Here is a 15,298-nt window from a genome sequence, read left to right on the forward strand (position 1 = left end):
CGTAAACAGAATTACAAGTGCTTAATTACATGACTGCTAAAAAAGGAGGATGTGTGCAATTTTGCACAACTGAAAAAATCATTTTTTGGCTACCTCTGACTTCGTGTCAATGAAAAAGAAAGCAGATGCTATTTCAAACACAGGAACTGTTGGTTGATCTTACATCACTTTTTGAGTCATACTGTTAATTCTCATGATAGACATCCTCTCCCTGTGAAATTATGACCTATTTCTGGTTTTCGTTTTTGTATCTTAACAGCAACATGATTCATAACACAAAGGAACAAACTAAACACAGTTTAGAGCAAATGTGATCTTACCTTTTATGTGTGACAGCTTGGAGCGTGGCCTTCCTAGGTTTTGCCATCCCAAATCCTTGCTAGCATAATGACCATTCTTCTTATTGCGTGGCCCTTCTAGAGCAGGGATGTGAGGGGTAAGGATGCTTTCGGTTACTGGTATGCAAATACCTGCAATGAAAACAGTCAGTCAAGGATTTGAACAAGAGAAAAAGCAACAGACACACATACATAGACTATGATCAGGACCAGAACCATTAAAGAGCTGGGGCTTGGCCTTAGTGACAACCTGGATATAACAATACCTATGTCGCTGACCCCCAGAACCTAACTTCACCACAGCTCTGCTTCACTCACTGTCAGACAGTCTCGTTATCCCTCTGGCTTTATGGTCTGAACACCGGGAGAATTATTCTCTCTCCAGTCTCCAGGGAAGTGATGGGAATGTAAACAGTATGGTTGTAACCATTCCCAGGGAGAAGAGATTGATGACTGATTAAGTCTCTTTTGATTCCTTAAAAATATGGGTTCTGCACAGCCTTCTAGTGAATCAAACCATATTGAATGTAGTGCTGTGATTTCAGTCAGGAGCAGCATTTTTGAGTTTCCCCATCCCAAAATAGGAAAAGGTCTGGTAGTACACAAGCCTTAAATATATAAATATTTGTAAACTAAATGGAATATAATGAAATAGAAAATGAAGTTTTCTAGGTTTAGAAAAAAGAAGCTCAGTCACCCAGGAAAAAAATACTGTTGCTGAGAACACTCAGAGAAATAGATGCTATCAAAATGCTGATTTTATGGAGGAAAACAAAGAAATGCCTGTTGTACCATTGTTGCAGCGGTTCCCAGGGCAGCACATGCCATCTCTGTGGCAACGCTTCTTCTTCCTCCGGCACATCATGCATGCAGAAGTTGCTTGATGAGGACTGTGGCAGTATCGCCCAACTTCGCATTCCTTATCATTGGTACAAGGATAGGCCTGGTGGGTAAAATAAAGGTTTACAATGAAGCGCTCCTTTGTACAAGGCATATATGCAGCCTGTTTAAAAACAAAACAACCAGAAAACAACACCAAAACCCAAACAAAGAAACCAAAGGTTGGGATACCATTCACTGGAGCCAGGAGATGCAGGTAGCGATGCTTCACTGCAGCCATATAGCAATTTTTAAGCTCATGCTGCTAGTGAAGACGTATCTGGTTAAAGAATAAGGGGAATAGAACCAGTTCCCTCATGGTTTCATCTTTTTTTGCCTCAAATATATGTTGGCATCATATTTTTGTGGGTTCAGGCCTCTGTTTCCTAGGCAAGAGCTTAGAACTCCAAAGTGAATTATAAGCAGAGTCAGAAAACTCCTCTCAGTGAGTAAAAACCCTGATATACCCCTCCAGTATGTAACAATTTAAACTCTGAGAAGGTATTTTCCTCTGATAGTTGTCAAGCACACTGATGGATAACAGGTTTTCTGTTCTCATTGTTAGCATCTACACCACATTGGTACAAGGTCCTTTGTAATTACACCAGTCCCCACTGACCTACACCAGTTGGAATCCTTGGAAGTGAACAAACATTACTGGTCACCATTTCACTTAGATAACCTTTACGTCATCTATGGGCTTAGTATACTCAAACTTGTCACCTGCTAAACAACACCCTATGGTATGTAGCATGAAATATATTATAAACTGTCTTGCACATGTAATTCCCTATAAGCAAAGGCACACATACAATTCTCTTACATTCATCAAAACCAGCATTACCTTACATGAAAACTGACTCTTAAAAAAAGGGTGTGTCCCATAAAGAAAGAAAAGTTTATTCCTACAAAAGGAAAAGACATGATGCTTTATGGAGACAAAACAACACACTGCCACATTCCAGGATAGTTTCCACTGACTCCCACACAGCTATAACTATGCTCTCTGTCTGCATCTAATTTTACTGCCTATTAAATTAATCATAGATTTTTTTCATTCCTCAAAATTATACTTGAGGAATTTGTTTAGATAAAAAAATGAGAATAAATTTGGGCACTTTCTGAAAAATCATGTTTACACTTCCTCATCTAATTTCCTCTGTCATTTTAAATAAAGAAAAGTATTGCTTTTACTGTTTTCAAAGTGACTCTTGCAATTAATTATTAACCACAAACAAAATGCTCAATGGAGCAATTTTCAATGTAGGCTGATTAGGTTTCTAATAATGTTTTAAATCAAGGCTTAATTATATTGTTCTCAGAAAAGACAAAGTTGGAGGCCATTGAGAATTTGCTCCGAAAATTGTTCTTTTAGATGGAGAACTTCTTGTTTCTCTATCTTTCTGCTGTTCTTTTGAGATTCAAAGAAACAAGTGGTCTGATGAAAAAACTACAAGCAAGTTTCTCTAGTCCATTAGTGAGAGGCGGAATCATGCCATTTCCCATGTGATTTCATCAGTTTTCTTTGTCAAAATTTACTTTACCGTACCAAAGCTGCTGGCTGGGTACTTTTCCCAAGTGCTGCTGCCCACTACTTCTGCCCTCTGAATATACATCTTTGAAGAAGAAGTTCAGGGTGCAGCTGTATGGAGCAACCTGATGTGTGTGTAAGTTTTTCTCCCTTAAGAATAAACATTCCCTCTTGAGTTCATTGTTGGGAGGATGAGCATCAAAGGAGGCCAGATCTTTTAGCTAGGAGCAGCACTCACCCATTTGATACTCTTAAGGTATAAATGGACTCTACCGATTTTAACAAGGCAGAACAAAAGTGCTCTCCCCTCAATCTCATCACTCCTTTCCCTCATTTTTCCAGAAAGAAATCATGAACACAGACCTACAGTTTATAATACAGTTACCTTAAAAGTAAGGCTTCCCTATCTTGGAGGAGAACTTACTAAACTAAGGATCTTCCAATGCAGAAAAGCAATTTTATACAGACCTGTGCATGGTTATACTGAGTTTGGAAAATACTAACACTGCTAGCTGGGGGAAATGTAAATAAAAAACAGATGGACTAGCTAAAACCTGGAGATGAAGGCATTTTAGACCCTTGTCTGTCATCAGGTCCTTCATAACCGCATCTTTTTTCCAATATGGGCATGTGGTATACACCTGCATCTTGTCAGCAAGAAGCCTACTTGCAGTTTTCTTCTGGCTCCTCAAATAGCTTTTAAAAAAATAAATAATTAAAAGAACCCCAACAACAAAACTAAATTGTTGTCTAACCCTGAATGATGCTAATGAATGCTCTCACATACCATATCTAGAGACTGGTTTACTTTTGGCTATTAGCCTGAATGCCCTAGAAAAGATATTTACAATATGCATCTAATTGCCAACTCTCAGCTCTGTCTCAGAATGATAAAGGTAATAAAAGTCTATTTTGCTGTTAACAATTACCAAGGAAAGCGCTGTAACTCTGCCTTTAGTGCCACCCTAAAGTCCTATCTTAAAGGAAGATGACACTTTTGAAATTAAAAAGTAAGCCAAAACATTGACCTACCTAAGGCAAATCACAGCAGTACATCAAAAATAATTTTGTGTTACATGTAGCTCAGATAACAACTGGCAAGTCTATTCAAAACCCCAAAAGACCAGCTGCCAGCCAGCTAGATGAAAAACCCTCTTGCAAATGCTTGATACCATCAACTGCCTTGATCGTTCTTCCAAAACCACCATCTATTTGATAGCCTAGTTATCAATCACAGGGAGCTTGAAACAAAAATGACCACATAGCCTTGTGTCTGTCTCCCAGTCACTACACATTTATTAGAATAACTCCTGCTCCCAGCAAAATAATTTCTGTCACTGCACTGCATTCAGTATTAAACCACAAAAATAAAAATAATATAGTGTGTACTTAGCCTTGGATAACAGGGGGGTAAATGTGTTCATAACTATCTCATCATTGGCAGGAGCTGAGACAATCTAGGCATAAATAAGTACACATATTTTTAAAATACAGGGTAAAGAAAACTTACTTGTAAAAACATACACGCAAACAATTGTCTGTGTGTGAGTCAAGTGCAGTCAAAAACTCCTGCACCCCAATGCCTGAAACAGTGTCTTACATTTAGAGAATTGTAGAGAACATTTCCTATATACAGTGCAAAGACACAGATCAGTCCCAGATGGAGCAGGAAAAAGCAAGCTGTAAACCAGCTCCACTTCCCTAACAATGATAACTAATTCTACAAGACATCATCCCTTCACATTCTTTAGCTATACATATCATTTTCTGGTTGTAAATCTCTATCCACTAAACACAGCTTTGATATCATGGGAAACCAGATGAAACTGAGATAAAATATGTAGCACTCCCTGAAGCTGCATTTAAACAATCGTATTTAATTTTTCTTTGCCCAGATTACAGGCGATCAAGTCACCCATAGCATGACATAAATTAGATTCGCCTGTGATAATGAGTCATATTTGCAGAATGTGTTGGCTGATTAGGAGCATTGTTTGCTGAGATGTTCTTTCCTCAGTCATTCCAATTATTTCTGTATCCTTGTATAAAAGATACTGTTGAATGTGTGTCCAAAAATGTACAGCAAAGATCTATTGGGGTTTTTCTGCAGAGTTGAAGGGTTCAGGCTAGATATTTAAATGGGTGCTGCTTATTCTGTGCCAAGATGTCTCCTGCATCAGTCCACCAACCTTTGCCAGCCACGTCATAGTAACACGTAAGTGTTAAACTTTTCTTTTTGAGAGAGAGAATATTGCATCTACATTCCCATCCTTCCAGAATTTCTGTTCAAAAAGTTTTTTGCCAAAGTGGATGACTGACGGAAAAACTAGAGAAAAACCATGCGTATGAAGGAGGAGGAAAGTTAGGGATTTTTACAGCTAAAGAAGTCCGTCCAGGTTACTGAGGCTCCTCTTTTTGCATTAACTTCACAGTGAGGCTGAGGAAGGGACTATCTAACTTTTGTGAATAAGTGGCTAGCACCATTCCCTTGATTTCAGGAGTGTGCAGGAGTGAGGTTTATTCTACCTTTGCCTTCCCCTTTTGGCACAAGAAATCTAATTTAGCACCTTTTCTCAGTTTAATGAGGTTTTCTTTATATTTTTTCTGGAGTCATTTGCTATGCCACATATTTTATATGCTCATCCTGAACCACAGAGTTTCACTGCAAGCTGAAGCAATACTAAGTGGTGGGACCGTTGCTCTATGGAGTCAGTCAGTCTGAGTCTTTCTGTCTGGTGCTATAAAACGTAATGGAGAAGCACTGGGGGGGGACAGTAAGACAGACACTATAATGTGCTGAAGCGTGAATAAGTAGACTGATGGCAGACACACTATTGAGCTTTGGGAGATAATGGCTTGAATTTCAGTATGGCCTTCAGCAAATATTTGAAGACAATATTCCCGGATAGTGTCTCAGTCACCAGGCTCTCATTTGCTCATATTATGATGCGTCATTTGTCTTTATGTTGAAGCTACTCCACGCTGTACTAGCTAACTATGTCAGAGAAAGGCAGGAAGAGTCACTGGCATTTTTACCTAGGCTGTCATCACTTATCCAGCACAAGCAGCCCTAGACACTGCTGGCTTCAGACCTACCTTCAGTGCTGAGAAGAGCTGTTCCTAAACAAGTGATTTGGTGGACAGATACCAGTAGTGAGCCCCCAGAAGTAGTTTACTTTTTTATATTTAAACACATCATAAAGTCCAAGTGAGGAGTTGGGTCTGGCAGCAGATTGTGGCTACTCACAGAAGAACAGCATGGAGGTTATTCATTACCCTTTCACTGTGTTTCGTGAGCTGTACTCCAAAAGAGAGCTAAGGTTGTATGTACCACATAAATGACAATATCACTGCAGTTACTGTACTGGACACCCAGCTAGCTTCTGTCTCATACAGTCACCCCTTGATGGTACTGGGGACTGACCTGAAGAACAGGAGAAAAGTCACAGCCAGTTGTACAGACACAAAGCAATCCTTTACCACTGTCTCTCACCTTGCAAAGAGGCAGTAGCTATTGCAAAGGTGAAGCAAGTGGCTCAAAACACATACATTAACCCAGGAATGGTCTTGCTTCCTAGCTACCAGCGTATTAGAAATAAAATTTAAATTACTGTTCACAGTCTTGTACATAGATAATCCCTAGTTATTAATAACTTATGCAAATACCTGTGCCACTAGGTTATGCTATCACATCCAGAAAAAAATGTCTTTTTCTACTGTCAAAAGACTTCCCTTTTATATCACACCTACATGATCTTTTACACTCACACCACACCTGTGAGACATCTTATCACAAATGAATTGGTGTCGCAACTGTATTTATTACTCATTACTTAAGGAAAATAGTTATTCTCTCTGTTTCAATTAATTCTTCTTTTATAAATTTTAACATAATGACTGTAAAGGAGACGGAATCTTACCTCTCCATAGCCAGGTGATAACTAGATGATCAAAGCTGGCCTGAACTATAGGCAAGAGGACAGAGTTTCCACTGTCCACATATGAGATGAACAATAGAGCTTGCTTGCTCTTTAGTCTAGGGACTTTGCATGTTGCTTAATATTTCACAGCCATCAGGCATGATGAAGCAACCAACTGGCTCACTCATGGTGAGAACCTCTCCTTCCTGTCCTGCTTTGGACAGGACGGAACTGTCTTTCTGAGCAAGTCCTTGGTCCCCATAGAGCAAACATATGAAATAGCCACAGGGGTGCCAGGTCTGCTTTTGCTTTTCTCTCTCTCTGAAGAATTAGTTAATCCAAAGTAAAAGCATGCCAATAAAATAGGAAATGGAAACATATGCTTTAACCAAATAGCCTGCTGTCGAGACTAATTACAACAAACACAAGTCATTGTTTGGCTCCTCAGTTGGGCCTGATTCTGTGCTGGGATCTCAAATATCTTTTGGCTTTTATCATATCAACATTGGTGGGACAATTGCTTGCAACATGTGGCCTGTAGAGCTAGATGAACATATCGCATGTGGGATTTGTCCCACTTGCCTCTTTGGAGATAAAATGAAAATCCTCTCTATGGAAGTCAAGGAGAAGACCTAACACCATCTCAAAGGATACAAATCTTTGTAACAATGGAAATAAGAGCTCTTCATTCAGAACCACAATAAATGCGATAAAGCAAAACCCTGGGGAATGAAAGGGTTTTAACAAACGAACAAGCAAACCAAAGTCTCAACAATTTGTGGTTGTTTTTCATTCTGTGAGGCAATCAAGCTACTTTCTAATAGCTCCTAAAGTATGTTCAGACAAATCCATATCTAACCGACAAACTTCAGCCTAGCTTTTTTGCATGTACATTGAGTTGTGGATGGGAAATGACTGTCCTTTACTACTATTTTGTTTTTAATCCCAAATGAGAAAAGAGTTTATCAGCAGCCATCTGGAGCAATGCAGTTTTCCCACAGCACTGCTGATGTTGCTTTTTTCTATTCTTAGCTCAACACAAGCATAGATGATAGCAAGGGATCTCACTGTGCACAAGCAGAAAGCCATGGTTAATTTATCCCAGGGAGGAAATCATGCTGTGCTCTCAGACAGCTCCAGACATGGATCCTGTCTCAGACTGATCTCACCAGAAACTCTCAACTCTTAGTGACTGCTGTGGCACAGACCAGTCCTGAAAGCAAAACTCACAGTAGTTGCAATGAAACAGATTTACTCCCTTCAGTTGCCATAACAAGTTTAACTGTTCAATTTTTCTCACTGAACCTCCTCCTTCTTAAAATAATCCATCTCTGACCCACTTCTTTGCCAGACCCAGAGAGAAAAGCACCATCTTCTGCCTCTAGATTAAGCACATTTACTTCCTTCTAGCAATAACTTCTCTATTCAACTTCAAACAGTTCTGTTCATGAGGTCTGATTCACAGAGTGCTACATCACAGACACAAATACTGCAGCTTCCAAAGATCATTCTTTCAAACTGTGTGGCTAATGGCCCCAGAAGCCTGCATTATTAATACAATAAATATCTGTATTTCAAAGTAATACTCAATCCACTGCTAGACCACCAGGGGATGAGCATTTCTAACACATGCAGTAGTTCAGCTCTCATGATTTGCTACAGCCAAAGAAAACCCAGATCTTAACAACCAAAAAACAAGCTTCATTGAGGTCCCTCTCAACAAGGTGACAGGACTCATGTGGGTCCTGCCTCTGCCTTTCCTTGCCGTAGCAAAAATGCCATGGAGAAGAGCTTCCTGTTGTTCAAGTGGTAGGCAGTTGAGTAGGGAGCTGCGCTTATCAGGAGCACGTAACTGCACCTGGCAGAGACAGACACCTTAAACCCAGGAGCTGCGTTGCCCTGTTCTGCCAGCCTGCATGGTACCTTTTCAGAGCAGACAGAAAACTTCCAAAGACTTTTCCCGTATGAAATCTCACTCACACTGTGACCCTATGTGATCTCCTGATACATGTGGTAGATTTCAATGAGCATTTTAGGCCTGGAGCAGAACCTCCTATTCGACATCTTAGAATTCAATCCCTTTTCTTACAGAGCTACCTGTATTTTGTATCCTACTGGGGGTGGTAGTGTCTGTTTAAAGCTGACCTTGGCTTTCAGGGAGGCATAGAGAAGATAATTTGAAAGACTGCAAATGATCAATTAAGTTCTTGGATAGGCACTATTATCTGAACTAAATTTGCCTTAATGTAGTGCATTTTACATGCATTATAGAAGTATAAATGCAAAGGTAGAAGGCACTTAAAGAAATCCACTTTATGAGTTAATTCAACTAAATTCACCTTCAATTCTTCACCTAGATAAAAACCTGAAATGAGTTATATTTCCAAATGACTTTAAGGACAGCATACTATGCCCAAAATATGCACAGGGATACGTTGTTTATACCACAGAATAACATAAAACTACCACCAGGACACAGCATATACACTGTAGCCTCCAAGACAGAATATCTATCGTTCTTCCTGTTCTATCACACCTTTAAGGCAAACTATTAACCTTAGGTCCATCTTGGTGTCACTCTGCTGAATCCTGCCATTTCAAAGGAAGCATACTATGTTTCCTACCCCACACACAGTGTGCATACATAAGTGCTGAAGTTTTCCTCCCTGCCTTTATCACGACCACAGGATTACGTGGCAGCACTTCCTTCTCAACATTTGGAGAGATCATGAGCCTCCTATGCTGCTTGATTATGAAGGAGACTTCCTGCTCCATAGAAATGGTACCTCACAGAATACATGACTAAAGAAGGTTCAAAAGTTTGGGGAACAGTCAGTTTGACCCCAAACTTTATGGAGTTTGTCTCAATGTGTATGATTCATATTGTCTAGTGAGCTATTAGCAGCAGCATTAAAGCAGATATATCAAAACAATGTTAGGTAATCTTTAAAGTCAACAACTAAATCAATATAACAGGAAGCCTCTAGGTCTTCATTTTACATCATTTTCAAATGCATCACCAATGACTGCTCAAAGAATAAAGGTTTGTTTACATGCACTTTGTTCTGTGTCCAGCCTTTTCAGCAGACTTTTATCTCTGCCTTTTCCCCACCCCTTTTCTGATGGTTTTACTTTTTAGTTTCATCTCTAATTAGCTATTTATCGTTTGTTCCAGAGCGAGGTTCTTCTGGCTTTTTTGATCAACATGTTTACTGCGATAGATGAACAGTGGGTTGCCAAAACCGGTTTTCCCTCTGGAAGTATTAACTCTAGAAGTATGGTGGTTTTATTAATCTAAGAATACTATCCAGATGGAAACAGCTAGCAGATCCTATGGCTCACAAAACACCAAGCATTAAACCATCAGTAGATACTCAGATTTTGTAGTTGGGAGTAGAATAACACTGCTGGGAACTGGCAGTATGTTACTGTTTAACACCTGGGTCTGAACATCCCCACATCATGACGCACTTTCAAGGTGGAGCTTTTATTGGGAGCCATCTCTGGAGGCGTGTATTCACAGCAAAAAAAAATGAGATGACAGCTTTACCTTCTGTAGTGTAGCTACTAAGGAAGTAAACTTCCTTTGCTTTTAAACATTCACAAAATCTAGAAAAAGCAAGGGGGGAAACCTTGTCTTATTGAAGTCAGTGCAAAAATTCCCTTTGTCTGCTACAGTGCCTGGAGAGAGAATGCTTCCAGGTTATAAACATTTGTGCAGCATCTGCGGTCCTTATCTTGGAAATGATTCTTAGGTATTTCTTGCAGAATACACTTTGTATTGCAGAATACAAATTATTTAAGACACCAGTTTTCAAAGTGCAGTTTCTCTGGCCCTCATATTTAAAAAGACAGCCTTGTAAACACGAGTTCGTGTCAGCTGGAGGGACAGCCAGATGCCGTATGTCTGAGAAGGATGAACCGCAGTCTCCACCTCAGCAGACTGCTGACTGCAATCTAACATTGTTACTGAATGTCAGCATTATTGTTTGCCTCCCTGGTGGTCATTTATGTGAGAACACCTGGCTCATATGCCTCTTTCAATCCCCAGTTCTTTCTCTATGCGTCAGAAACCACCACTGTCATCTGATATTCAGAACTCCTTCCCTGTTTTCCTGCTCTACTTCTTCAACACTATGGTTGTGACTGCTCCACTGCAAGGGGAAGCGAGGGACTAAGTCTTTTAAATGCCGAAGCACCTACAGAGAACTGAAATCAGACCTCAGAAATCAGCCAGCCCAGCTTTAATATCAGAGCAAACAAATGCCAGGGCACCTGCACCAGCTCCCAATCTCACACACCACAGACAATTTATAGAAGTTCATGTATTTTAAGGACAGGGAGAAATGGGGCCAGGAGGAGGAAATTATTTAAAAAAAAATTAGAAAGGGGTGTATATGTGATATTTCTTCATTTCATTGGTCTGAGTAAATGAGACTGAGAAACAGGACAAGTCAATCATGCAACGTGGGGCTTTCCCCTTCGTAACAGGAAGAATTACAATACAGGAGTGTGGCTCCTCTTCCAGGCTCATTCTAGAGACAGTTATGCTTGTATGAGGAACCAGCAGCACTCATGCAGTGGAACTACCTGCAAAAGAGCAGCTGTCCTGGGAAAGTGCTTGGTCACAGGCCCCTGAGAGCACATGCAACCTCTGTGAAGTGGTTAGACTCATACTGCTGTTCAGCAGACTCCTTGGTAAGGGTATAAGGAAAAATTATAATACTAGGCTATTGAGGCAAATTATCACACTTTACACGGAGGAGGCTAAAGATGGCAGAAAAGGATCATAACAGCATCATTAAAAAAAATATTTGTACTCTTATTATACAATTAAGTTAGATTTGTGGAGAAATCTACCAACTTCAGCCTGTGGTAAATAACGTAGCAATCAACGTTTCAACACTGGTTATCCTTTTTTCACTTTCCTTTTAAAATGCTCCTGGTTAATTTTGCACAAACAAGAAAACAGGAACAACACAGCAAGGCAAGAATAACTTGTGAGTAAAACCAGATGAACACTAACATATTTACATAGTGTAATGACTTCACTATTAATTCAAACAAACCCAGGCCCCAATTCTCAGAAGAGAGAGCTCAGCACATGCAGTCCAGGAGGCAAGAACAGGGTGGCTTCAGACTGCGTTTGTGTCTGCAGCCCCTGAGTTAGTAGGGACTGCTCTTAGTTTCAGTCTGCAATAGTCACTGAGGGACCATGTTTCATTCCAGACTCTGTGCTCTGACTACACCCTCTTCTGTATCTTATGGGGCCCTTTCCATTTTCAAGCAAGACTTCCTTCAGCACTAGGGACCATAATACAGAGGAGACAGGACAATAGGATTTCAAAAAATATCTGATTCATAGAAAAAAAAATCTAATGTCATATAAATGAGAGAAAAAAAGAGGAAAAAAATCCAGACTCAGGTCCACTACCTACAGGGAACTGTCCATTCCCAATAACGGTACTTCCCATTAAAAACAAACAAACAAACAAACAAAAAACAGGAAAAAAAAAAACCCAGGAATATTCCCATGCAATTTCTGAATCAAGCCAAAACAGACATTGTCTTATTCTAGTTTTTGGCAGCACACAATTACCTAAGATTCTGGCATTTAACACTGAATTAACTATAAATCTGTTCTCCACCCTCAAAATAAGCTGTTCTGCAGCTGAGACTAGTATTTATCCTCTTCCCTGCTACGTTTTATTGCATCTACTGAACTTATGTTTTTAAGCACTCTCTTCTTGTCTGAAAATAATATTCTTTATGTGGAGTTACGGAATCTCTTCTTTGTTCCTCGATGTCTTGGATGTTGATCAACAAAAAGTCATTAAAAAGTTTAATCCTCTATGCTTGGCACTACATCAGACTGAGAGCAGTTCTTTGTAACAGCCTTTGGAATAAATATCCATTAAGGATTTTTATTTTTTTTTCCTTATACTGGTCACCCACACTTTATAGTGGGTGGCCCTTTCGTTTATACCGTTACTATATTTCCACTTCTAAAGCTAAGCCAGATGCAGCAACCTGATACTACTTTTTAGTTCACGCAACTTTATTGTAATGAAAACTTCCGTGTGTATCTGATACTTGTTAGGAAAGCCAAAGAAACAGGAACCATGGTAATATTGCACCACCTTCTTGACAACTTTTATTCTGCATGAGTTGGATTCTCCAGGGTACTGCATGCTTCGTTAGCAAGCATTTTTCACATTTAGATGCCCCAGAGTGCAAACAGAGTCAACCCATGTCTGAACTTCTCTTATTGGCATTATTTGCATTATAACCGTGCCCAGAGGCAGTGTCTAAGTGCTATGCTTTCTACACGATCAGTTCTTTAACTGCTGGACAGTCTATATAAGCAAGACTAAACAAGGGCAGAAAAGATTTTCTAAGGGATTTGGCTGGTTGGGGTTTTTTACTTTTAAACAGATGGACCTGAGATAGTTGAGATTAAATGGCTTGACTATGCCAGGGCCACATAAGAAGTCCACAGTATGCAAGTGATTTTCATCAACCCTCATCCATTTCACTGTATGATTCTTTCCTTCTTCTCAACTTGTACCATTTTGTTCAGTTATGCTAGAGTCTTTAACAGCTATCTTCTTTATCAAGGATACAGACATAAATCAGGACGGCCACATTTACCAGCCAATTATGAAAGACTATGGTTCTTCTTTCCAGTAATATCCATGGAAGCATATGTTACATAAATAACTTGACTGCCTAAAGCATTATGAACTTACTCAGCTTATTTATTAACTGCCGAACATTTCTTAGAACATGGATATACGCAGAGCTCTCCCTAAACTCCATGTTGAAACCAACCATGCCTACGTGATTATGGCAAAGGAAGATTTCCTTCCTTGTGTCTTTGCTAGAGTGTTTGCTGGAAGATATAAAGGAGCAGATGTAATTTATAGTGTTTTCCCTGTACTTTACATGCCACTCCAAAAAAAAAAAAAAAACAAACCCAAATTAATTAGGCAAATGGAAATATTTATAACTAAGTCTTGGTTAATTCAACTTGCAGCAGTGGAATTAATCAAACGCCTGATGTTAATTGTATGTTTATGCTTGTCATTTGTAACAGTTTACTATACACAAAGCATGATTCACCTCTCAGATTGTTTTCCTAGTTACATCACAAGGAGGTAGAAAAGCAGACTAGATTGACATGAAAGTACTTTGTTACAGAAAAGTAATGAAGTAACATTAGGTGGCTTTCCTCAGTCATGAGAAGGGTATTGTATTTCCCAAGTCAATCAACTCTGCTTCGTTCTTCTGTTCTGGTTCAACAGGAAACAGGAGTGTACAGAATACTTTTGCACTTAAAATAACTGAGGCAATACATTTCCACAGCAAGGTGCCTTTTCCACTGTCTTTAGCACTGTGGTCTGATGAGCACTCAAGCTCAAGGATTTCTCTCCACCTGCACTGAACTATCAGTTGCATTTGTGGTAGTTACACACCTACCCTGCTGAAAGTGCTGCAAAATCCACTAGGAAGCTCTTTGCATATCCAAGCATCTAAATTCACCTGAGCGTTTGCATATTCTGTAAAAACACATGGAAAAAAAAGTGGGAAAGTCACCCTTTCCCACAGACCACTCCGTTCCAAAATAGGCACAATTACCGCTGGCTTCAAAAGTTTCTCTCAAGTATGAAAATTGGTCCATAAAATAACAAAATATCTCTGATAAACTGTTAGAGTGCATTTTCTGTGAAACCCATTCAAAGGATCATATGGGACTGGTACTTTGCCTAAGAAGAGGATGTCTCAAAACTGAGGCACTGGGACGAAGCCTCACAGCTACTTGCTGCCTCATTAATTCAGGAATTTAGCTTCCTGAGAGTCATGCAAAATGGTCACCAGAGGGACTAAACATCAGGATTTGCCATAATTTCCTAAACCAATCTCTTGCTGGCCTTCCTGCACACATAAGAAAGGAGGGGAGGAGAGAGTACAAGACCTCTGTGGTTCTTTGCTGCTACAACTTTGCATTTTGATCCCTGTCCAGATGAATATGAATAGAAATGCTCCTCTCTGGAAATACTGAAATGCCATTTTCATTCCTAATCCTTTGCCCTGGTATCAGTGGGACAGAAGCCATCAGCTTCTCTGCAGCCTGCTTTACAGGTGCCCTCATGCCCGGTGTGGATGAAAGGGCTGAAGGAAGGAGGAATGACTCCCTCCACTCTCAATGCCTGCAAGGGAAGGAAGAGCTGCTACAGAGTCCCAGTTGCCTGCTGTGGGAAGCTGCTCCTGTAAATACTCCCATAAAGCCCTCTCTGAAGCCTGGACTCTCTGCTAGAGTTAGGCTGTCAAAGATTAACTATTTTTTTTGTACATAGGTATGGTGCATAGCAAACACTGGCTTTATTCCTGAAAACTCTTACTTGGTCACTTCGGTGCACTGTTCTTGTTTTAGTTAACATTTAAATGTGACAGTTCAGGACTTGACCAAAAGGCAAGACAGTGCCCTGCCTTAGAGGGTTAACAATTAGGATATATATTGTAGAGAGGTAAGCCTTTTCACTAAAGGAAGAACATACGTTTCCATCAGTATAATTAAAATAATCAGTCAAAATTCTTGGTGCGAGGTTGTCAGGCTATCTTGAGCAGCA

General features: G+C 39.8%; 1 protein-coding gene across 1 annotated transcript in view; it reads right to left on the reverse strand.

Annotated features, from left to right (window-relative positions):
- Positions 1 to 97: 97 nt before the first annotated feature.
- Positions 98 to 15,298, reverse strand: part of DKK2 (dickkopf WNT signaling pathway inhibitor 2) — a 40,839-nt gene continuing 25,638 nt past the window's right edge. The window contains exons 2-3 of the mRNA XM_061355167.1: positions 1,131 to 1,281; positions 98 to 470 (exon numbers count right to left, since the gene is read on the reverse strand). Coding sequence (XP_061211151.1) covers positions 289 to 470; positions 1,131 to 1,281 — 333 coding nt within the window. The 3' untranslated portion in view covers positions 98 to 288. The remainder of the gene's footprint in view (positions 471 to 1,130; positions 1,282 to 15,298) is intronic.

Source organism: Neopsephotus bourkii, unplaced genomic scaffold, assembly GCF_033783945.1.
Source record: "Neopsephotus bourkii isolate Nb327-2 ecotype Australia unplaced genomic scaffold, CSIRO-AGI_Nbou_v1 NB_787, whole genome shotgun sequence".
Classification (NCBI taxonomy): domain Eukaryota; kingdom Metazoa; phylum Chordata; class Aves; order Psittaciformes; family Psittacidae; genus Neopsephotus; species Neopsephotus bourkii.